Source organism: Crinia signifera, chromosome 9 (genome assembly GCF_055691185.1).
Source record: "Crinia signifera chromosome 9, ASM5569118v1, whole genome shotgun sequence".
NCBI classification, from domain to species: Eukaryota; Metazoa; Chordata; class Amphibia; order Anura; family Myobatrachidae; genus Crinia; species Crinia signifera.
The window spans coordinates 146882742-146907498 of record NC_139225.1 but is presented as its reverse complement, the minus strand read 5'-3'; the positions used below and the strand labels follow the sequence as shown (position 1 = coordinate 146907498).

The 24757-nt window shown below is 48.1% G+C and overlaps 1 protein-coding gene across 1 annotated transcript in view; it reads left to right on the top strand.

Moving 5' to 3' along the window:
- The window catches only part of LOC146036253 (complement C4-like), a 97940-nt gene that overhangs the window by 65092 nt on the left and 8091 nt on the right, over positions 1-24757 (top strand). Inside the window, exons 27-36 of the mRNA XM_083160132.1 lie at positions 155-256; positions 370-538; positions 6159-6325; positions 8051-8203; positions 17790-17849; positions 18522-18615; positions 19308-19461; positions 19725-19812; positions 20049-20123; positions 21196-21298. Coding sequence (XP_083016258.1) covers positions 155-256; positions 370-538; positions 6159-6325; positions 8051-8203; positions 17790-17849; positions 18522-18615; positions 19308-19461; positions 19725-19812; positions 20049-20123; positions 21196-21298 — 1165 coding nt within the window. The remainder of the gene's footprint in view (positions 1-154; positions 257-369; positions 539-6158; positions 6326-8050; positions 8204-17789; positions 17850-18521; positions 18616-19307; positions 19462-19724; positions 19813-20048; positions 20124-21195; positions 21299-24757) is intronic.

Genomic DNA, 24757 nt, shown 5'->3' with positions numbered 1-24757 from the left:
TCCGGCACCGAGTTGCCTCGACTACAGCAGTAACTAAGGTTGTCTTTGGAAAATGAACCACTATGCATTGTGTCAGCAGATATTAGAGCGCCATGATTTCTCTAGGCTGAAATGCTAGCACTCATATATCAGGACATGTCCTCTGTCTCTGCAGGGCGGAATCAGTGGGAAGAATGCGGAGGTGTCTCTTACTGCCTACGTGCTAGTGGCTCTGCACCATGCTAAGGACGCCCTATCAGAAGATGACACCAAAGTGGTACGTGGTGGTCTCCTCACCCCTCCGTCCCCTCTCTTACCGTACTTGTCCACCGTCCATTGCTAACGTACCTAACCCTCTCTCCCCCTCGTGTCATCTCTTCTCCCTCACAGAAAAGCAGCATAAGTAAAGCCATTGACTACCTGCGCACTATGCAGGAGGCCATCTCCGACACCTTTACCCTGACTGTCACAGCCTATGCCCTCACTCTTACTTCCAGCGACTCCATTCTGAAGGACAAGGTATATACCAAACTTATGTCTGCCGTCCAAGTAGAACCCGGTAAGTAGCTGCGCTTCCATGATTAACTACATATTATGTCCCATCCATATCTATGGCAGACACATGTACCGTTTATCCAGAATGTAACACACACCTGTATGTCCGGGTCATTGGGTGACCAAGATGGAGTTATCGGGGGAGATGTATCAAACGTTGGAAAGAGATAAAGTGAAGAGAGACAAATTATCAGCCAATCAACTCCTGACATTTATTTAAACACAGCCTGTAAATTGGGAGATAGGAGCTGATTGGTTACTTAGAGGGTGATTCAGACCCTCTCGGTGCCGGACGAATTCGCTCCCCTGGCCGATGTTTGGGGTTTGCACAACAAACGGCTTCAGTGAGTTTCACAGTCGCCGTGGCATTTGCTCAAGGATGGGAGGGAAGGGGGTGGTCGGGGGAACGCCCAGCATTTTAAGGGCAGGCGTGGCGATGCCTGTTGGGGGTGGGTAGCAGATGTCACATGATGTCAGCTTGGGGCAGGCACATGTTAGTGCGGGGATTCGCGTGGCAGAGTGGGGGGGGGGTCGTGTGTTCGACGGGGCAGAGTTTACCTGCTCACAAGGCAGCGAATATACGCAGCCTAGCGAACTGGTCTGAATCGAGCCCTTAGTACATTATCTCTCTCCAAGGTGCGCACCTCTCGACTTGGCAAAATAGTGAATATGTAAACCTCATCTCGACCATGTAACTGTCCACCACTGCACCTGCGGATCTTTTAAAATGTATCAGTCAGTAAAGAGAGCACCTGTGCACCTGCTGGGTGACCTGGAAAACGTGAATTGTGTGGGGTCCTGGGGACCGAGTTTCAGAACCCCTGGTCTAGACATCTTCGATCCGCTATACCATCACCCCTGTATACGTGTGCATAAGATGAGCGTAAGATGAGAGCTCAGAGGAATGTGTGACAGCTTTGTTTAACCCTTTGAGTGCCAAGTGAATTTGTCAAAATAGGTGTGCAATTTGGCAAGCAAACACCATCATAACGACCTGTAATGATTACCTTACAGTATATAGGAAATATCATCTCCTTCACATAACATTTTTCATTTGAATGTATATAACAAATGTGAGCGTTTTCAGGGGATATTTTGAACATCTCTCACAGAGATCTCGGCACTCAAAGGGTTCCAACATCTATTGCTTAGTGGTTTTATTCCCAGGTGACCCTGTAATGTGACTATGTACTATGATCATTCTGGGTATCACTATTACCCTGTAAATGGGAATTATTGATAACAAGATTCAGACCTGATGACTGCAGGGTTATTAATCCCTGCGATCAGATAGTCGCCACCCAGACAGAGTGAAATCCCGCCCCCTGCGCAAGTCTGCAAACGGCTTGGCCGCGCACATGCGCGCTACGATCCGTATGCATGTGCAGCCTTTCAGTAATCGATCGGCTTGCTTGCTCGCACAGCAGCAATCAGGTCTGAATAGGGCCCATTGTCTGGTATAAATACAGCTATTAATCTTCATATGTAATACAATGTAATATGTGATGTATTTTCAAAATAGATACAGTCCTTTATCAAGGGCACATTCTGGGCAGTGACACAGACACATTGCTAGTGACAGTGTGTATTATAGTGAGCAGATCCAGCGACATCCTGCGCACAGTGATTGTAGTCACTATTTTTTTTTTAAATTCAGTAATTTTTATTGATATTTTAGAAATACAAAACATAAGCATGCTTCCCGACATAGGCAAAACAAAAGTACAACAGATGCATTTGACGAGTACTACACGTGTTGGAACAGGGATCGTAGGGTACATATGCATCGAGATATACAGTATAAGTATATTATCAGTAGCAGCAAATCTACAGTATATATTGAAATGAATGCGGACTAGACAAAACCGGAGGCGCCATCCGGGGTCATCCAACCCACCCCCAAAAACAACACATTAGCAGTATAGATGAAGGAGTTTAATCTGCCGCTATAGTATTGGATACAGAGAAAAAAAACACTAGTCTGGGGATAAAGAATAATACAGTCAAGCATCTGGTCTAGCCAGGGAAATAGAAAGCATAAATCAAAAATATCCACCCAAAAAGCCCAAAGCAAACCCCCCACATAACCCCCCACCCTGTACAACCCATCCCCAACTAAGGCGTACCTGGACCCCCTAACCATACCCCCCAGATACTATAGCTACACTATACTAAACTATACGAACCTATAGAACCCCCCCCCCCCCCCCCCCAGGAAAGGTAGTAAATTAGTGGTAATAGCCAATGGTAGTCCTAAACCACCTTATTAGCCCTCTTACCCACAACTAACTTACCCCTCATACCCTACCCACCCAGCCATTAAGAATTGTAGTCATATAAGCTAAAGGATATAGTAAAATGAAAAAAAAAAAAAAAAAACGCCAAACAAATAATCCCACCCAAATTGAAGGATAATAAACAGTATGGACTGATTGGGGCAACAAAAAGGATAATAAGACATGTGTCTAACAAAGGCATCACATTAATGGAACAAAACTAGACTAGTTCCCACTCTCCCGCAAGAAATGGCTGGAACTGCTATTGTAGATGCAATATTGCAAAAACTGACAGAATATAGTGCACAAGTATACGAATATAAAAAGGACACAAAAAACATTAATAATAGAGGAACAGAATAGAAACTTTGCATTGGGAAAACAGACATCACCGATAGGCACAGTATGTGTGGGAGAAGATTAGTCCGGCCACAGTTCCATGACTTCAGAGATTAGAACCAGGATGCCAGACTCCTCCCATGGTGGTCCAGGATATGCAAAAGGAAAACCAGTGGCCATATACAGCAAAAGTCGGAATTTCAAGACATCGGAGGGCCGTATATAAATTGACATTTTGGTAACCAGGATCATGCATGTGGCCGCAGGATCAATTACAAAAGTAGAACCAGCAGGATATTCATGTAGTTGAATAAAAAAACGTAGAGTTGCCTTTAAGAGCAATGGAAAGATATTTATGTGAACCAGATCTTCTTCTGAGCATATAGCTACAAGATAGCAAGTATCCTTACATCGGGACAGATTCATCCCAGAGCACTTATCCTGGGAATGATTTGACATGGGAGCAGCAGGGACTGTGATATCATGTTCTTGAGTTATATCCACCCCATCTCCCACATCACATATATCATGAAGGTCAGAGAGCGAGAGAACATCTCCCCGCGCATCAGTGAGCCTGCCGAGCAGCCTGTCAGTAGAGGCATTTATAGCCTGTAGGATTAACTGAAGAGAAGCCTCCATATTAATATGCGGAGTATACACAGCTGGAATTCCAAATATGCAGGTATACCGATTGGCTGCCGTGGAGGAGCTCTAATAATGACGGAGGTGGCTAGCACACCTCCGAGTCTGCAAAAAAGAATGGCAGCTGCAGAGTTTTTTGTGCAACTGTATATACAATTGGCATAAATGGCAACAGTGGATTTGGCAGTAAATACTGCTGTATGGAGGAGTGAAGCAGAACAGTGCTATCTGGTACAAGCAATGTTAAAAGGTCCGCGGCTTGAGATGAGTGCAGTGGTTTTATGCCACTATCAGCATGGAGGCAGAGTCATAAGCAGGCAGCGCTGCTGAGCAATTAACATATCACTGGCAGCCCCAGGCCACAATAGGTATAGTGCGTGTAGTGGGGCAGGTTACTGTGTATTGGAACCTGCTGGACAAGGATGGCTGCCGCCTGCCTCCTACCCCACGCTCCGTGGTGGGTCCTCCCCCAACTTCAGGAGTCTGAATATAATGCTGCTGGTGGCTTTAGAGAGCCGCACGGGAGGGTATGAGGTCTGCGATAGCAAGGAGCGCGTCGGGTGAGGATGTCACACAGCCGGCTGGATCGTGTCCTCCAGGAGGCGCAGCAGCAAGATGGCGCCCACGTCAGGCCTCCGCCTGTCAAACCTCAGAACTTGGCCCCGGATGCCCGTAGAAGTCACCAGAGATGCTAATGATAATCCAGGCAGCTTCCCCTACCATCAGAAGGCTTTTTAGATAAGCGCACGTAGTCAGGATATGTAAAACAGGATAACTGTAGCGGGGAGCAACGGGAGAAAACGTCTCTTCACATGTCTGCTTGAGCTTGGGCCTCAAAATTCCAGATTGTAGTCACTATTTATCACACTGGGCGGGATGGATTAAAATACACTGCCGCCCCACCGCAGTGATGCTAGCACATATGTATTAACATATGCACCTAGCATCGCAGTGTGGTGGTGGAGGCCCCCCGGCGATACCTGGGGGCGCCTCCTCCCCCCTCACGCCGAGAAGCCTGAGCAGGCTGTCCCCAGCGCCCAGTGGCGTAACTATAAATTTTGCTCCCCCCTTCCAAAAAGTTTGTGGCGCCCCCCCAGGCTGCTCTCCAGTGTGTGATGACATCACACGCATAACGGATAAGCTGAAGCAGGACAGAGGAAGAGAGACCAGCAGACACTGCTGCTGCTTCCCTTGGCTCCGACGCATCCCAGGCCGCCCTGGAACGCCCATCTGCCTGCCCATCCTGTACACAGTAGTCAATAGCTGGCTCTGTGTACAGTAAATTGAATCAGTGGGGGGGATTTGTCATCTCTACCATGGCCGCACCCACACTGTGGCTGACCAGTGCTCAGTCAGTGGGCAGCGGCAGGCAGCAGCATGTTGGTGCGTCGAGCGGGTGCCGGCGCCCACACAGACCCCACTGTGGCTTGCTCCCCCAAGCGGCTGCTGGGGCTGCCTTACAGTAGTTACGCCACTGCCAGCGCCTTCTCCTCCCCCCTGCAGCCGGAAGGACGTCCGGCTGCGTTGCTAGGGGGAGGAGGACCTGGATTAAGGTAAGCCAGGGAGAGGAGGGGGGGGGGGGGGGTTCAGCATCTGTGGCGGAGGCTTGCGGCGGGCGGCAATAGAAGCGCCGTAGGTGGCGATACCCTGCCCTACGAAGACCGCATTTTTACCTTAGTACATCCTGCCCGCTATGACACACCCACACAATTTATTATTTTCACTTTTGTGCACCACACAACACAAATTCCATCCTATCCAGTTCTTTGTACCATTGTCTGCCTGCGTGTCTATCTGTCTGTATGCTTGTCTTGTCTGCCTGCTTGTATTGCTTGACTGCTTGTCTTGTCTCTCTGTTTGTCTGCTTGTCTCTCTGCCTGCCTGTTTTTCTGTTTGTCTGCCTGTCTATTATCTGTCTGCCTGATTGTCTGTCTGTGTATCTGTCTTTATTGCCTGCCTGCTTATTTATCTGCATGCCCTTCTATCTTTTTTGCCTTCCTACTGGTCTTTGTTTCTGTTTACCTGCCTGTCTGTTTGTCTGTCTGCCTGCTTATCTATCTGTCTGCCTGGCTGTTTGTCTGTCTGCCTGTATGTATGTATGCCTTCCTGTCTGCCTGTGTGTTTGTCTGCCTGCCTGTCTGCTTGTCTATCTCCCTGCCTTCCTACCTATCTGCCTGCCTTCCTACCTATCTGCCTGCCTTCCTACCTATCTGCCTGGCTGCCTGAACAGGAGCATATGGGATTATACTATTTGCACTAACGAATGAGAAACTAAAATGCCCCAGATTTGACCTAATGATCAGTCCTCTATAGACTTGAAGTATGGATTTGACGGTTGTCTCCATGGTAATATTGTCCCATTTATAGGCAAAAGTGAGATGTACATTGGACCCAAAGGCACAGCGCTTGCCATTGAGACCACAGCATACGCGCTACTGACTGCTCTGCTCAGAAATGACATGACCAATGCTGACAAGCTGTATGCCTGGCTATCGGAGCAGCAGAACTACGGCGGAGGCTTCAAATCTACTCAGGTGAGGAAGAGACTGCCGCAGCTGCAAACGGCGCTTACATCAGCCTATGATCTGCATTAACACAGAAATCATTCATTGCTACATTACTATGAGCACGTTACCTGTGCGCGGATACAAAAATTGGTGTAGGGTCCCCCCTCAGCATAACCAGCCCAGGGTTTCCCAAATACGGGGGAAAAAGTGATGGAACAAGCACCGGGCTTCAACAGCCAGCAGTGTCATGCCGCAGCCGGGGCACAATTTATTTATGCAAGGTCCCCCTGCCGAAACTTGAACACCCTGGTTGGTAAGCCCTGGAGGGGGAACCTGGGGGATACCCAAATAAATGGATCCTGCTCCCAGGCTTAACCCTTCCAGGGTCTAAGCCCGGGGCTGTCCCCGGCTCCCCTGGGCGGTAGGCACTGGGCTGATTATTTTGTGGTTAAAAATAGAACTAAAATTTAACATTGGGTTGTGCTGTGGAACAAAAAGTCCCAGCAATCCCCCCCCCCCCCCCAATACAGGGACTTGGAGAACCACAGCATGACCAGTGTTACAATAAATACACAGACAACCAGAAAAGTAGAGCTTTATTAACATACTGTACATGCATACACACACATGCATGCAAACAGACATACATACATACTTCCCGACACGCTCCCCTGCAGGTCTGTCCTCTTCTCCAGTAGGGCTCCAGGGGGTTAAAAAAAAATACACAAAAACCCGAACCCCGAACTGGAGAAGCCGCTGTGTGTATACCAGTGGCGGCTCCTACCTCTTTCAGGGAGGGGTGCTGCCTCTGGCCGCAGGCACCCCCCTCCCCCTGTCGTCGCCGCCGTTCCCTCTTCCCGTCCCCGGCGCCTGTCCTAAGATGACAGGCACCGGGACTGGTGCATGCGCATATGGCCAGCTTCTATGGGCTGCTTCGGCAGCAGCCCATAGAAGTAATTATGGTCCCGGCGCCTGTACAATATAAGTTACAGGCACCGGGACCAGCGCGATATAGATACTGCGCAATGTGCATTTGCTGTTTTTGCCCGGCAGCCCGCAACAAGGCGTCTCAGAGGGAGGTAACACCTCCCAATGGGACTGCCTTTTTGACTGGCAGGTCGGACTTCCAATAGGAAGTCACTGCCAGTCACAGTGAAGCCAGTGCAGTCTCACAGACTGCATCTGGCTTCACTACAGTGGTGGATTTTACCTGGGGGGGCTGCAGCCCTGCAGCCCATAGGTGAAAACTGCCACTGGTGTATTCTCACAGACAGGGAATCCCAGTAAGCTCAGCCCTGATTGGACGTAGCTCCGGAGCTAGGCAGCTACCCTTCCTGTGTAAGTGATGCACCCATTAAATCTTGCAGATGCAGCCTGGGGAGGGATCTGACGTGTGGGGGCAGCCTTGCCCTGTGCTGGGCGGCATCTGGTTGACAGTCAATAGATCGACACATAAAAAAGGTTAATGCGGTCTAGGTCGACTTTGGAAAGTGAGTGGGCCCAGTACACTAATATGGTGCCCATGTCGACCTTATTCCTGTGTCACACAGTTGTATATTTGTGAGATTGTGCGCATCGGCTACTGCTCTTGTGTATACACAGGCTTGTGTCTCTCTATGAGCCATCGCATTATATCTTGCCTCCTGGACCAGCAGAAATGCTGGCGTTGTATAGAAGGTAGACTGAGTGGTCTGGGCCGCGATGAGGGAGGAGCTGCTGCTGCTGATGGTCATTACGTTGTCTCACCTCCAGGACACAGTGATGGCGCTGGAAGCTCTGTCTGAATATTGGATTCACACATTCACCAATGATAAGAATGAGATGATTGTGGAAATAAATTCTTTGGAAAAATCTGGGAAGCAAACGTTTACCCTAAGGAGTGAGCAGAGCGTCCAGGAGGAGCTGGTGAGTAATGGGGGGTGACAAGTGATGGATGATGGGCGGTGACATGAGGTGGAGGACAAGTGGTGGGCGGTGACAAACGGTGGATGATGGGCGGTGACATGAGGTGGAGGACAGGTGGTGGGCGGTGACAAGTGATGGATGATGGGCGGTGACATGAGGTGGAGGACAAGTGGTGGGCGGTGACAAGTGATGGATGATGGGCGGTGACATGAGGTGGAGGACAAGTGGTGGGCGGTGACAAGTGATGGATGATGGGCGATGACATGAGGTGGAGGACAAGTGTTGGGCGGTGACAAGCGGTGGATGATGGGCGATGACATGAGGTGGAGGACAAGTGGTGGGCGGTGACAATCGGTGGATGATGGGTGGTGACAAGCGTTGGGCAGTGACAATCGGTGTATGATGGGCGGTGGATGACAAATGGTGGGCGATGACAAGCGGTGGATGATGGGCGGTGATATGCGGTGGATGACAAGTGGTGGCCGGTGACAAGAGGTGGATGACAAGTGGTGGATGACAAGTGGTTGGCGGTGACAAGCGGTGGATGACAAGTGGTGGGTGGTGACCAGTAGATACAGGGGGACGGGGGGGATCACAGTGTTCAGATTTCATATATGTCTGAAAGTGTTGGTGATATCCAGGCTAGGGCCTGCTATAGAGAGGGCCCAATCCCCCCCAATACTATAATACTATATTATTGGTTTTACAACACCCCAGTTAGCACCTGTGAAATTCCCTATTGAACCAGAAATTCCATGGGCTTTTTGGGAAGTTATTTTTTTCCCTTGGCCGCAAACTAAGGTATTATCTCCTAAGCACCTATGTGTTTGGGGTATTACACTGCCCCCTTCTGTGATGTAATAAAATGACATGCTGGTCCGATGTGTATGAATATTTCCTAAATTCTGTCTCACTTCCTACACCCCAAAGCACCTGTGCACCTTGAAGCACTAACACCCCTCTAAATAACTCACTTAGGGCCTTATTCTGGTTGGAGCGGCCGGGCCGTACGCGTACGTCCCGGTGTTTTTCATGATCTGCGCATGCGCCAATTCGCTAATGCGCCGGCGCGAACACTCCACAACGCTTACGGACGGGGTCTTTACGTGCGAAAAAACCTGTACGCGAGTGTACGGGTAATGGGGCGGCATAGGGGCGTGTTGAGGGGAGCGGCCGAAATAATGAGGGAAAATGGGCGTAAATATGGGTGTACACGGGGGTGTGCACCAAAAATGAGCGGTGCTACTACCGCACGATCGACTAAAGCACCGTTCATTTCGGACACCAAACAGGCGGCCGCCAACCGCCAGCTCAGACCACCCCTACAGATACCGCATGCCAGCGTGCGCCTGAGTTAGCTAATTTACGCTGATTACTACTCAAACACATACACCTGAATGTAATAAGCAATGCTGCAGTCTATTAAGTCCAAAGCATGATTTCACTACCTGCAAGCCACACACAGCACGCAAACACATTGGAAGCTTATCTTTCTATACTTCTCGACATTAAAACGTTTGTTTAATTTAAGGTAAGAATCTTTTTAACACCTGCTTATATATGCTAAGGTAGGTATTTGCTAAACAGTTAGACACATTCACTACGTGCTTTCATAGACTTTACACAGTAGCACACTCAATCTACACAAGTCGACATGTGTCAACGTGTTCACTCTAATACAAACATAGGTTTTGTATTTATGATACAATAACATAAACCACATCTAACACCTACAAAGGATGTTTCAGCAATGTTTGAAGCCCATGACCACTATTTTGCACACAATCTTTGTATAGTACCCAAAATACAGAACTCTACCACTATCTCATCTGCTATGAATTGGATGTTACTACACTCTGGATGTAAGATGCCACCAATCACATTATTGCACTCACATCTCTCTAACAAAGGATTCCTACATCTGCTTATGACACTGTAAAATCATATATATTTAAAAACTTATACATGTTTGTTCACAAGCAATTTTATCATGTTTGGCCCATTCACACATCTTTTTTTAGGGAGGACACATATGCATTCCTACACAAATTTACCTTTTCACCCTTGTTTGTCTGCCTCACCCACTCCATGAGGAAAGCATTGTTCTGGACCTGCTTTTACCTACTACTGTAGGAGCTACCTCACCTGCACACAAACTGCTTTCTCACCTATTAAGTTGCTCTGCACATGTGCTGACACAAACTAATTAGCTGGGAAAAGTTGGATAGGAACATGGCAATGGCCATGGAGAGGGTTACACATGGGGAACTTCTACCACACTTCAACAAATGTGCAAAAATACCCTGGTCAGTAAGTACACATAAATGTAGTATTTGTTTCACACAAGAAATTACACATACCACAATTTTTATTGAATTGGTAAAAGAAATTTATTTGCTGTTCAGCATCACAGCTTAGTAGACACTTTCATTTCATAAATCAAATAAACAAATAAAATAGACAAAAAAATAAAAAAACAGCCAGAACAAGAGGTTGCATATCTCCAAACATGTGTTACCCTGCAAATGCAATGGTGAAAGAAATGGGGACACCAGAATACATACTGCAACAACCAGGGTGAATACTAAGCAAGATACACACCACCAAAAATTTATCCTGCATTTGTAGAGGTCAAAATAAGAACTTTAATGCCCATGGCACGAAAATGGATAGATGGCCAACTCAGGAAGTGGATGTCCAGTGCAATTGAAACATTTGGGGTCCAACCACAGAGGAAGTGAACCAGGTCTCATTATTTGGGCCCTTTTCTCCCCCTTTTAGATGGGGCCTTGGGGACAGGGGCCTTTGGGTCAGATGGCTTGCGGCGTCTTCCCCTAGTGGACACAGGAGGGTCAGCAGAGGTGGAAGGTTGGGGAGCAGCTTGGGGTGGGGCAGCAGATGGGGGATTGTCCCTTAGGGACCTGGCGGTGGGCAGCAGCTCCGCAAGAATGACATTCAGGCGGCTGAGGTGTTGGCCAATGTTTTGCATGCCAGCCGCCAGAGTGTCATTTATGCGGTTGAAGGCCTCACACTGCTGCCTGTTTGAGGCCTTCCAATCCTCCAAAAAATCCCCAATCTGCTGCTGACGGAGCGCAGCATCCACCCCTTGCTGCTCGATCCTCTCCAGCGTCACCATCATGCTCTCTTCCCATGTCTCCTGTGGCTGGGGCTGGGGGTGTCTTCTTGGTGGAGGCTGGACCACTCGCTCCACCTGTGGCTCTGCAGAGGAAGATGCTGCCGGTACATCCTGGGTTTCTGCTTCTGCTAGGATAATAATTGAAAACAATGTCACCATCACATACGCACTAAAAAATCTCTTTCAAAATACAATGCATTACTGTGACTTACCATCAAAAGCAGCATCAAAGACCTCCGCCGGGAGCTCACTGTCCATATTGGAGATCCCCCTGACCTCGCCCACATCAATCACGTCCAAGGTGTCCTGCTCCAGGGGGGTATACTCAAAATGATCGGGCATAGGCCCTCTCCCGGTGGACATGCTGTGGTTGTACCGGTCAGTCATCTTCCTCTTCATTGCCGTTTTGAAGTCAGTCCACCTACAAGTTTAAAAATACAAATATCACCATGAGATATGTGCACCACTGTGCTACGTGTAGGGTTACCACCTAGTCCCTTTAATTCTGGACACATGTTACTTACACAGGTTCTGTGGCAGTTTAAAATTAGGTGAAGTGGAGTCTTGAAGTCAGCCAGCCACAGAACCTGTGTAATTAATATGTGTCCGGAATTAAAGGGACTAGGTGGTACCCCTAGCTACGTGACATTTCCTAGTGTGGGTGATCTTATGTTTTTTAGCCATATGTGTCCCACACACACATAAATGTCTCCATTAGAAGGCATTTCAGTGTCTCATCTCATTCATTAGGCCACTAAATGCACATACATACATCACTATGCAGAAATGACATCATCCATGGCCAAATTATGCACCTCCACCTGTTGTGAAACTACACATTCCACCATAGCTTGACAATGTGGTTATTATGGAGTAATTTAACTATGGGATGGCATACTGGGATGTGTAGTTTCTCACCAGCTACATGTGCACAGTTTGCTCATTCTTGTTTCAGTAGCATCATATGGAACATGTTACAACAACTCTTTCAAAAACACACTTTCTCTTGTCCCATCACATACTTCACATGAGCAGAACTGTGCCCATAACCTCACATCACACCAATGGTGCATGTTTCAGATATCAATGTGGGTTATTAGACATGGTTGTGTTCACATGTGACATTGAAGTGTAGCACTATCTACAAACACACCTTTCTATTATTCTCAAAACATACATGTAACATATGTACACACATATGACATTATCAGGGGGACAAACACCAGGGCTATTTTTCAGCAGGCTCCAGCAGCAACTGAGGCCCTTATTCTAGTTTACTCTCTGACCAAATATTTCTTAGATGGACACAACCATGTGCACTGCAGGTGAGGCAGGTGTAAAACCCCACCCAAATCTGATTATCTCTGCACAAGTAACACCTGCCTCACCTGCAGTGCACATGGTTTTGTCCATCTAAGAAATATTTTGTCCGAGTGAACTAGAATAAGGGCCTCAGTTCCTGCTGGAGCCTGCTGAAAAATAGCCCTGACAAACACACTAACCTTTTCTTCGCCGCTAGCCAATCTCTGACCACTGGTGACACCTGGTTCACTTCCTCTGTGATCTTGTCCCAAAGCTTTCTCCTTGCACTGGCACCCGGCTTCCTGGTTGGCAATTCTATCCATTCGCGTGCCCTCGGCACTAAAATTCTTAATTCTGCCTCTACAAATGCAGGGTTTCTCTTTCTGGTGGTGGCATCCTGCTCAGTCCTCACCCTCGATGTTGCAGCCTGTTTTCTGGTGGCCCCAGTTCTCTCACCATGCACCTGCTGGGTCACACCTGTTTGGAGAGATGCAACCTCTTGTTCTGGCTGGTTGCTTGGCCCTTGTGGAGCTGGTGGAGGTTGAACAGGGCCTGTTAGTGAGGGGCCCGCTTGGTCTGGCAGGCTACCTCTCTCTTGAGCCCTCCTTCTCCGCTCCTGTTCCCTCTTCTGTAACGCTTCAAGCAGGGATTCTGCTTGTGCTCTCTGGAGAGCGTCCTCAGCTGCGGAATCGTCAGAACTAGACATGTTTGCAGCAATTGTGGCCTGCATCTGACTGAATATTTATATGTTAATCTCCCGCCATGAACAAGGGGGCGTATACTTTTCCCCGCAATGTAGTTGCTCATTTACGCCGATATTTGCCGCCGATAATTCCCGCTTAAATTACGCAGGTCGCAACGCACCTGATCAATCACCTGTATATGCACATACACAGGTTGTGGAGCATTGTGTGCTACATCGTGAAATGTGTGCACCTGTCATTCCAATGATGAGTGTTGTCAGCTGGTATCTGTTGCAGTTCGTGTATGCTTTGTGAGTCACATTTCAAAACATCACGTTATAATGCTTTCCTTACATATGTAATGTGTATGAAATTGTCATACACCAACATGTTGCATTGTGCCCCTTTAAGCAGCGTATATATAAGTAGACGGTTGCGTGTATCATTTTCCGCACACTGTATATACAGTTCCTCTCTATACATTTAATGCTTGCTGTTGGTTTTGGTCTGTGTATATCGGAACGGTCCGCGTAAGTTTCTATTTGCATCCAGTTTGTTCATGTAAGAAGGATTAATAAAGTTAATACCAAACAAACAATTTTTTAGACCAATCAGCAAGCACCAAAAGTGATATATGTACCTGCTATTATTAACTGCGCCATTGCCAATATGACTTCTACCAGGGCTAGGCCGTTTGCGACCCAGGAGCTGTTGGCCCTGGTTGACGTGATGGACCGTCACCTGGGGCCCAGGGGCCCATATGTGAGCAATAGGGACAAGCGGCGGGCGTATACTGCTGCCCGCCGCCTAATATACTCAACCACCGGCGTCCGCAGAAGCCTGGTGCAAGTTGAGCGGCGCTGGTCAGACCTGCGCCGGCGGCAGCCAGGTTTGCTCAGCACACTTCGCCGCCATATTGCCCGATGTAAGTTTTTATTACTAGTATGTCTGCGTTTTTTTGCTAATGTTTTCTGTACTTTTTATAAATATGTTCCTGAGTATGTGGGTGTATATGGGGTGTATAGGGGGTGTATAGGGGGTGTATATGGGGTGTATAGGGGGTGTATATGGGGTGTATAGGGGGTGTATAGGGGGTGTATAGGGGTGTATATGGGTGTATATGGGGTGTATAGGGGGTGTATAGGGGTGTATATGGGTGTATATGGGGTGTATAGGGGGTGTATAGGGGGTGTATAGGGGGTGTATATGGGGTGTATAGGGGGTGTATATGGGGTGTATAGGGGGTGTATATGGGTGTATATGGGGTGTATAGGGGATGTATAGGGGTGTATATGGGTGTATATGGTGTGTATAGGGGGTGTATATGGGGTGTATAGGGGGTGTATAGGGGGGGGGGTTTAAGTAGTTGCTCAGTTTTTGGGTGTAGCATATCAATTAGTTTGCATGATAAATGTCTGAAATATAACAGCAATGATAATTTGGAAGGTTATGAGCATGACTAATGTGAATTTTTCTTTCCCCCTTTTTTATGAAACCCAATCTTCGATTTCTATGCCATCAACATGAACATTTCAGCACGGGCAAGGGCACGCATGGCAGCCAGGGAGCAGGCAGCCCGGGACCAGGCAGCCCAGGAGCAGGCAGCCATGGAGCAGCCAGATGGAGGAGGAAGAGGAGGAGGAAGAGGAGGAGGAAGAGGAGGAAGAAGAGGAGGAGGAAGAAGAGGAGGAGGAAGAAGAGGAGGAGGAAGAGGAGAAGGAGGAAGAGGAGGCCGAGACAATGGCTCAAGCTGGGGCCCACACAATTTCCCCATCCCCTTCCCCCACCCCCTCCCCAACCCCCACCCCCACCCCCTCCCCAACCCCCTCCCCAACCCCCACCCTCCTCCCCAACCCCCTCCCCTACCCCCACCCACACCCCTACCCCCACCCCCACCCCTACCCCCACCCCCTCCCCACCCCATTTCCAACCCCCCTACACCTCTCCACCACCCACCCCCAAACCTCTCCAATCCCCACTCACACCCACTACCTCTATCCAAATTCCCATCCCATCCACCTTGCTCCTGACCCCCCCAACCACCGCACAGCCAACCAGCGGCGACCAGGATGGCTCAAGTAGCCGTAAGTAAATAATGTGTCTAATGTTTACCTACACATTTCTACACATAAACAATCACAACAACCACATATGTGTATCCAACATCAACATTAGTTGCAACATATCACTGCAGGGCGACCATGAGGTGTGTCCTGTCCTTCTCCAGGAACAAGGGTCCCCTTGGTGGTTTTTTTGAGTGTGGCCATGCCTCACCCCTTGAATAATTGACATAACAGTACATCCAATGAGATATCCGACATTAGTGGTGTGGTAGTTATGTGGCTCCAGGTGTTGGGTAACTCCAGTTCCCAGCATGATGTGCAACATAAATGTAGAGATTGTTTTGTTAAAAGTGTGTGAGGCCATGCGGATGCATGCTTTACAAACATAGCTGTAGGCCTATAATTTGTACAGCAATGTCCTAAATTTAAAATAGTAAGGAGTGCTTAAGCCGCCACAATGTCATAACACTTAAATAGCACAGCCTAATTGTGAGGTTAGAGGTGATTCCCCCAAAACCAAACTACCAATTGGGTCTCAGCATACATACATTCAAGAAGGAGTAATTTAATTAATGTGATTTACTATGTACAGTATGTGTGTGTTAACATATTATTTTTTAGTACTGTGTTTACAGCAGACCCATCTTCAATGTAGTTTAAAAATGTATGTGGCCTTCACACATAACTCACAACTTTTTATTATGTACAAATACAACAAACATTTGTGTATGTTATATATAAATTTTTTTTTTTATCCCTTCACTACAGACACTGAACAGCAGCAGGAGGAGGTGGCAGCCCTCATGCGGGAGATCGGCCTGACTCTCCTGTATCTCCAAATCCTTTTTGGCCTACTGGAGGCCCGCATATAATTTATTTTTATCCCCCCCCCCCCCTTATTATTTTTGTTCAAAATAAACGTTTATATTCTGTTATAAATTGGCTGTGTTTTTAATAATAAATATGTTAGAGGGCTTGTAAGGGTAGGTACATACAGATGTGTACTGTAAGTTATACTTGTAATTTGAGGTGAGGGGTAATGATTGATGTGTGAATGTGTGTGTTTTTGAGTAAAATAACACATAGTGAAAATGCATGAATGTTTAATGTTGTTCGATTAAAACATCACACATAACATCAGGGTAGGTATACATGTTACACATTTAGGACAAAGTAATTATGGACATAATTTAGTACATATACAGAAACACCAACATAACTTGATTTAAAAGTAACAGCAATATGGGGACACATAGATAGTGATTAAAATGCCACATTAGAACATAACAAATATACATGTAATGAGGGTTAAAATGTAGTTTTATTAGGGTCTTTATTAAGGTAGACAATTGAGTTAATAGAAAACAATAATTGAATAACAAATAGATTAATTAATCAATTGTCAGAATTCTAGTTGAAAGGCAAGATTTGCAGGTCCATATATGTCAAGGGTATGCCAGCGTACACGGACGTACGCTCACTCTCACGAGCGGTGACATAAGCTGAGTTTTCCATAGAAAACAATAGGGAGCCGTCCGTGCAAGCTGGCCTACGCTCAGATCTCCGCAAGAAGTCGGTGGGAAGACGGACGAAAGACGTCCGCGTACGTTGCCGTACGCTCAGTTGTACGCCATTTGTCGGAGTGTAAGGGCTGGCCCGTCCGCGTACGTTGCCGTACGCTCATTTGTACGCCACTCCCCTTCTACGTTGTTTCTGCCCGTACGTAAGCGGCTGATTTGTGGGTGGACTTAACCCCAACGGCCGCGTACGGCTAGCGTACGTTAATAGCGTACGTACGCACGTTTGGCCGCACCGATCAGAATAACCTCCTTAATACTTACCTGTACCTTCTATACGGAAACAGTTCCACACACCCCAGACCACCATTTCTGTGTAACTGGATCTGGTTTCCCCAGAGGGTAGGGCCCTAACTAGGGTGGTGACTACGGTGTTGGGCACACAGCACATATGCAAGGCACTGGTCATCAGCACCTGCAATGGGTCCGCGACTCTCATGCCCCACGGCTACTAACTGCTGCATTGCCCGCTGTAATATATGTAGCAGTGTGCACCTGGCACCATCTCTGCTTCGGGTGATGGTGCCCCCCCCCATGGTGGTAATATTGGCATCGTGTGGCAAAGGACAGGGTCACAATAACATGGTCTCCCCGATACGACCCCAGTACTGCCCCATTACTAGCATCATGTGCCACCACGCCACTTCCCACCCCCTGATTGCCATGCCACGCCCCCTCGCTGTTCCAAGAATAACGGTAAGCATGCTATTTTCCTATAGATTGTAATTCTATAGGAACAGCGCCCCCTGTCTGCTAGCTCCCTGGCTTGTCCTACAGTATTACTGTGTGTGTTCCTGACTGTATACCTTGTCTTATGTATTGCAGAAATCTATGGGGACTAAATTTAAGGTGAAGGTATCCGGCAAAGGAACTGGCACTATAACAGTGAGTATGAAAATCCAGGAATCTGTCTCTGGATGTCTTGTCCGGTAGGGGTCTGTGTATTACAGAGCCATGTAGACGTCCAGCATTGAATCTGGATTTGCGAAACCACTGACTGGTTTTAGATTTTTTTACACTTGACAGAAAAGCTAAAATCACATAATTCAGGCCTTATTTTGTTCCCACAGTAGTATTAACTGTAATAACATTAATTTCCAGTTATTTTTAGTCAATTTTGACTACCCCACCGCTCATTATATAGCTGGCTGGTTACTAAGCGACACAGTAGCGGCACAAACACACAGCAGTTTATAGCAGATCTGTTAAACATTGCCACACAGCAGTGGTGGTGCAAGATGGAATTGTGCTTGGGCCCTCCCACTAAAGAGATATCAGCGCATTGTACTGTGTGTACGGGCGATCCGCCGATACAGCCACACCGGGAGCTGCCAGTGATTGACAGCTCAGTGGGCGGGCGCCCAATTGTGATTTCGGTCTCGATGGATCGGGCAGCGTGCACGGAGAACAAGATTCGTCTGAAGATTTATCAACTGGTGTGTACCCAGCTTAATGCTGACAAAATGGCTGCCGACGTGTGAAGATGAAAAGTTCATTGTAACTCCGTTTCATGCTGCTGTATTGTGGGGCTGATGCTTAATATTTTCCTTCTGATAGGTACTGAAGAGGTACAACATCATGCAGGCAGAGAAGTCAACTTGTTCACAGCTTGGATTGGAAGTTATTGTGCATGGAGACAACATTATTACAGGTAAGTACTCACCAGCAGCGGCAGCTGCAGACCCTGGGTGACAGCTCACACCAGATAGTGCAGGGGGGGAACCACTTAGCACATATAAACATACATGCAGAGATGTGTGTAACATATGTGCTGGCTGCAGTGTCTATAACAGCCGCCGCTGCACCTGGTATGCAACATTTATTGTCAATCAAAGGCCGCCCACCAGACTCCTGTGAAACCATAGCCAATAGGAGCCTGGGGGCGGACTTAGAAGGATAGTGATGCCGAATGCTGAGTTGCGGGTGTGCACGGCTTCAGTTGTTAAAACAGAGGTGTGTCACTGATATTTCAGAGCAGGGAAATGATCTGATGCTGGGTGCTAGGACTATACAATACTGTAGTGGGAGGAGTCTTTGTAATTGACGCCTCCTTCTGCATAACCATACGGCGATATCGCCTCCAACCGGGTGTGGATCGTCATCCAGTGGAGCATTTAGTGTGAAGGATAGATGCAATGTATTGTTACACCACATCGCTGCATCACTGGGGTGCACCATCGGAAGCTGTACATTTGAACTCAGTCTGGTCAAGGCCAACTTTCTCTTCCGTTTCATGTCAGTATGTGTCATTAGTCTGTGCCATGTCATAATCGCCCTGCGGTAACTGCAGCCATAATGCCAGTCCGGAGGGTGTCACTTATGTCATACTCTATGTCCCGGCAGCTGTGGAAGACTACAATTACGACTACGATGATGGAGAAATGGCGGACGAGCCAAGAGACAACATTTTCTGGCATGATCAGCGGACCAGAGTGCGGAGAGAGATCTCCCAGCCTAAGGCCAAGGATGTGAAAGTCGTCTATGAAGTATGTCTCAGGTAAGGAAGCGGTGACATCATTTCTATTCGCTGTTCACCTGCCAATCCATACGCAATTCACAAACCATCCAATGATTCAGCAGTGTGACTAAGTCTGACCCTCCCACAGCTCTGTGATGACAGAAACAGGCTCATCAACGCCGCTGCTGGTGTCACAGACCCTCCCTGAAATGCCTTATCACAGCTGCATTTTCCCTGACACTCCCACAAAATGGGCGGTTACCACCACAATACGCCAAACTCCTTTTATTCTCCTCCTCCAGGAAGAAGCGGCCTGGAGCGTCTGGCATGGCCATTGTAGATGTAACCCTGCTGAGCGGATTTGAACCCAATACACAGGATCTGGACAAGGTGACTGGGGACACCACTTGCTTGGAATTGGGCCACGGTTTGGTTGTAGTATATATAAGAGGTGCCAGATTTGCATGTACCGGGACCCCGGCCTGTAATATACGGCATCGGAACGCATCCCCCCCCCGATTGCAGAATACATATTATCCCTGGTATAATAGGTCACTCACTGAGTGCATGTATAGATCTATGTATGTGGTGTTGTGTATGACACATCTCTGCTTTCTTCCTGACAGCTGAAGGGCGGCTTTGAGATGTACATCAGTCACTATGAAATCCAGGCTGGAAGACTCCTCTTGTACTTTGATCAGGTGAGAATGAGGGAGATGGGATTGGAGAGGGGGACAGTGAGGAATGTGGATAGATGGCATGCACAGGATATCTGCAGTCTGTGCCAGGTGTGATTACCGTGGTTACAATACTAGCAGCAATGGCAGCCAATATGCCTGATATCGCAGTAGGCGCTGCCCCACAGTAAGACGTATAGGGCGAAATACTATATAGGAGGGTGCCAGAAATCACTGGTGATTTGTAGTAACGGTAACGTGCGATTTTTTGGTAAAGGTGCAATTTTTTTTTTTTTGTAACGGGGGTGTGAGGTTTTTCAGTAAAAGTAAAAAAGTAAAACAATGTGAGGTCCCCGTCCCCCCGTGCATAACTAGGGGTCCCCCTGCCGCCGCTGCACCTGGTATGCAACATTTATTGTCAATCAAAGGCCGCCCACCAGACTCCTGTGAAACCATAGCCAATAGGAGCCTGGGGGCGGACTTAGAAGGATAGTGATGCTGAACGCTGATTTGCGGGTGTGCACAGCTTCAGTTGTTAAAACAGAGGTGTGTCACTGCCATTTCAGAGCAGGGAAATGATCTGATGCTGGGTGCTAGGACTATACAATACTGTAGTGGGAGGAGTCTTTGTAATTGACGCCTCCTTCTGCATAACCAGACAGCGATATCGCCTCCAACCGGGTGTGGATCGTCATCCAGTGGAGCATTTAGTGTGAAGGATAGATGCAATGTATTGTTACACAGGGTCCCCCTGTTTTTCGGATTTGGATCTCTCCAATGGGTTTTGTTAGTTCTGAACTGAGGTTGTGGTGGGGTAGGGTTGTAAAAACTAAACAGCAAGATTTACCCATCACAGCACTCCGTAGATCCCAAAGGTATAGTGACACTGACTCCCCCAAATTAGATTTTGAGGAATGGATTTAATGGTTAGCATCACAGATCCTCTTCACTCCCCCAATCATGTCTTGCTCAGTTTCTCCTCCACTCCCTGCTCTGTCCGGGTTTATTATATCCCCCCCCCCCCCCCCCCGTCTTCTCTTGGTATCCCCCGCTCCATTGTATCAGGCATTTCGCCATTCATTGTTTATTGTTGCAGGTTTCCAATGAGCGGAATTGTGTGACTTTTGAAGCTATTCAGTCAGTGAAGATCTCCCCTCTGCAGCCGGCATCCGCAGTCCTGTACGATTTCTATGAGCCTGGTAATAGTATTTTGTCATTCAGGAATAATGCCATAGATTACAATACCATTTAAAGCTTTATTAATGCAGGTTAATGGCTTGAATATGGCAATGACTTTCTCTATGTGCCTGATTCACAGACAGATTCTATTTGCATTGCTGCTGTGTGTTTGGATGCAGCAGTGATATGCTCTTTCCCATGTGACGGCAATTACAGTTATTAAATCATATAGAGTTCTAGTACGTACCTCTTACAGAAATCCACATTAGATGTGTACTGGTCCGGGCTGGCCCGTAGGGCTCCAGGGAAAATCCTCGGTGGGCCCCCATCAGCCAAGATTCTCTAATGCTGCAGCTGCAGTGTACCATTAGTTGCTATGCACATACAGTCGCAATTACACACAAAGGGGATTATTCGGGGTGTGGTCATTTGGTCTACAGCATGATGGTTGACAGTCATTAGGTCGACACCATTAGGTCAACATGGAAAAAGGTCGACATGGGGAAAGGTCGACACGGTTCTAGGTCATTCGTTTGACAGGTCGTTCGTTCGACAGGTCATTAGTTCGACAATGTCTAGGTCGACAGTCAAAAGGTCGACATGGGGTTTTTCACTGTTTTTTGAGCCACCATGTGCTGACAGGCGGTATTTCATGCCCTACCAGCCACTAGGGTGTGGTGGGAGAATAAAATAGTGTGCCCGACGCATTGCGAGTGCAGCGAGCGATTCGAGGGGATGCGGTGCACTCAGTGGCGTAACAGAAAATTTAGCTCCCCCCGCCGGGACAATATCGTCGCCCCCCCCCCCCCCCCCTGTTAAAAGACAAGACCCCCCCCCTCGCTGCAGGGACCCCGGCAACTCATAATCAGCGCCGCAGGGACCACCAGGCTCTCCCGAGTCCCTGACCACAGGTACCCCCGCGCCGCACGGACCCCCCTGCCTGCTCCCCGCTGCACCCACAAGCAGTGGGGAGCTGGCGAAGAAACAACAGCGTCCGCAGACCCCCGGCGCCTCGCCGCCACCGCGGGGGCTGCGGCCCTTTAGTTACGCCACTGGGTGCACTTTAAACTGTGTCCATGTCGACCTAGACATTGTCGAACTAATGACCTGTCGAACTAATGACCTTTCAACCTAGAACCATGTTGACATTTTCCCATGTCGACCTAATGGTGTTGACCTAATGACTGTCGACCATCATGCTGTAGACCAAATGATCCCAACCCGGATTATTCTGGTTCACTCGTAAAGGCAAATTCACTCTCAGATGGACAAAACCATGTGCACTGCAGGGGAGGGGGGGGGGGGGGTAGATGTAACATGCAGAGAGAGTTACATTTGGATGGGGAATGTACTTCAAACTAATATCTATATTGCAGTTTAAAAATAAAGCAGCCAGTATTTACCCTGCACAGAAACAAAGTATCTCAACCAAATCTAACTCTCTCTGCACATGTTACATCTGCCCCACCTGCAGTGCATATGGTTTTGTCCATCTGAGAGTGAATTTGCCTTTGCGAGTGAACCAGAATAACCCCCAAAATATAGGCAAGCCACATACAATGGTATCTGCATACCAAAACATGTTACACTGTTTGGCAGGGAAGCACTGTAGCAGAATTTGTTTTAATGCAAATATAGTTGCAATTACTGTACATACAGAATATAGGCATGCTGGATATCACTTTAACCCAGCAGAAGCTGCTTGTGTATCTGATAGAACTGTTTATGTCCGGCTTTCTTAACCAGCTCCCATTATATTGGCTGAGATGTATGTTCAGCATGGTAAAAACACCTGGATTTAGCGGCCCCTCGTATTCAGAGCCGAAAGCTTTTGACTTTTAGTGAACTTTGGTGTATTAAAAAAAATCGGACCAAAATTGGCTCCCGTTACATCCCAGCAATAATACAGTATATATAAATAGTCCTTGGCTTTGTGTCTGGGACATTCTGTGGTTAATATATATGAAGGATTAAGATTAAAAGCAAAACAGCTTTGATTATGGGGTAAAGTATAAAAGTATTCCAAAATGGGGTGCTGACATAGGGCAGGACGTACTAAAGGGAAAATGCAGTAAAACGCCGGTTTTACCGCATTTTCCTATGTACTATTACCCGGCCACACGGATTTCGCCGGGCAGGGTATCGCCACCCAAAGGTGAGGATACCCTATAAAAGCCTATGGGCTTCTTTTCTTCTGCGGCAGACGTCAGGGGCCAGAGGGATTACATTGGGTAGAGAGTGAGGTCACGACCTTTCCAGCACCAGAAAGGATAAAACTTCTGGACTGCCCAGAGACAGCCCTGGCTCCTCCCTCCTCTACCCCGCCTCCTAGGCTAGCTTACTTTCAGTTTTGATTGTGCTGGCAGGAGCCAACACGCATTTTGAAAGGGCTGCTGTTAAAGCAGCTTAAACTTCGTTTTGAATTTTTTTTTTATTCTTATTTTTACACTGACTGGAGTCAGTGACAGAGCAGCAGCACTGGGGGTCTGTTAGATCCCTGCACTGCGCTCCATCACCCGGGACCCGGCAGCCCAACACCACCCACGTGGCTCCCACAAGTGGAGGTGTTCGGCTGGCTCTGAAGCACTGGAGAGCACAGCCGCGACGGGGACCGGGACATCAGCGGTGACAACCGCTTTCAGGTAACGCGCTCCCCGCTGGGAGTGCGAATGCGCACGCAGTTATAGCGGCTGAGCAGCCCGGTGGGGGGGATCGCCGGGCTGCACTAGCAAGCGGCCAGAACGCCTCCTTTCACTAGGTGTGCACCCTGACCCGCTGGACCACCAGGGAGACTTTGAGTGTGGGCAGCGGCGTCGGTATGCGGGGCCGCCCGGCAAGCGCCGGATCCCCGCCATTTTACCGACGCCGCATGAGTCATGAAATCCCGGTGGCCATTTGCTAGTAGGGGGAAGGGAGCCTCTCCTCACACAGCCCCTCTCCCGGAGACAGGAGCTAGGATGTACCCACGGGGTTTCCAGCCCTGATCTCTTCCTGCCTGCCTGCTGCACGTGTAAGAAGGACACAGAGAGCTCTCTGCCAGTCTGGAGTTCCATCTCTTCACTGCCGGGCCATATGGGCAAATCCCACCTGTACCTCTCCTACTGGAGCACAGGGTACAGTACTTTATGCTCCTGCCGGCCTATGTGCTTTGCGGAGCTCAGTGCCACTTTTATTATTATATGCATTGTGCTGTGTCTCATAACTGTGTTAACACCATCACTGCATGTCAGAAGTATAGGTGTTAGCTGTACCAGTTTAGCTGCCTCTTGTACAATGTCAGAGGACAGCGATAGTGACATAGGGACTCCTATATTGGTGTCCTGCACACATTGCAAGGCTGGCCCAAGTACCACCGGCCAGCCTGGGCATATGAGTATAGCCTGATGGCGCGGCTACCCTTTCAAAAAGGGACGCCATTGTAAGGACGGAGTCCATGGTACTTTCCCAGCTATCAGGCGGTTCTGGCGGTCATTTTAACA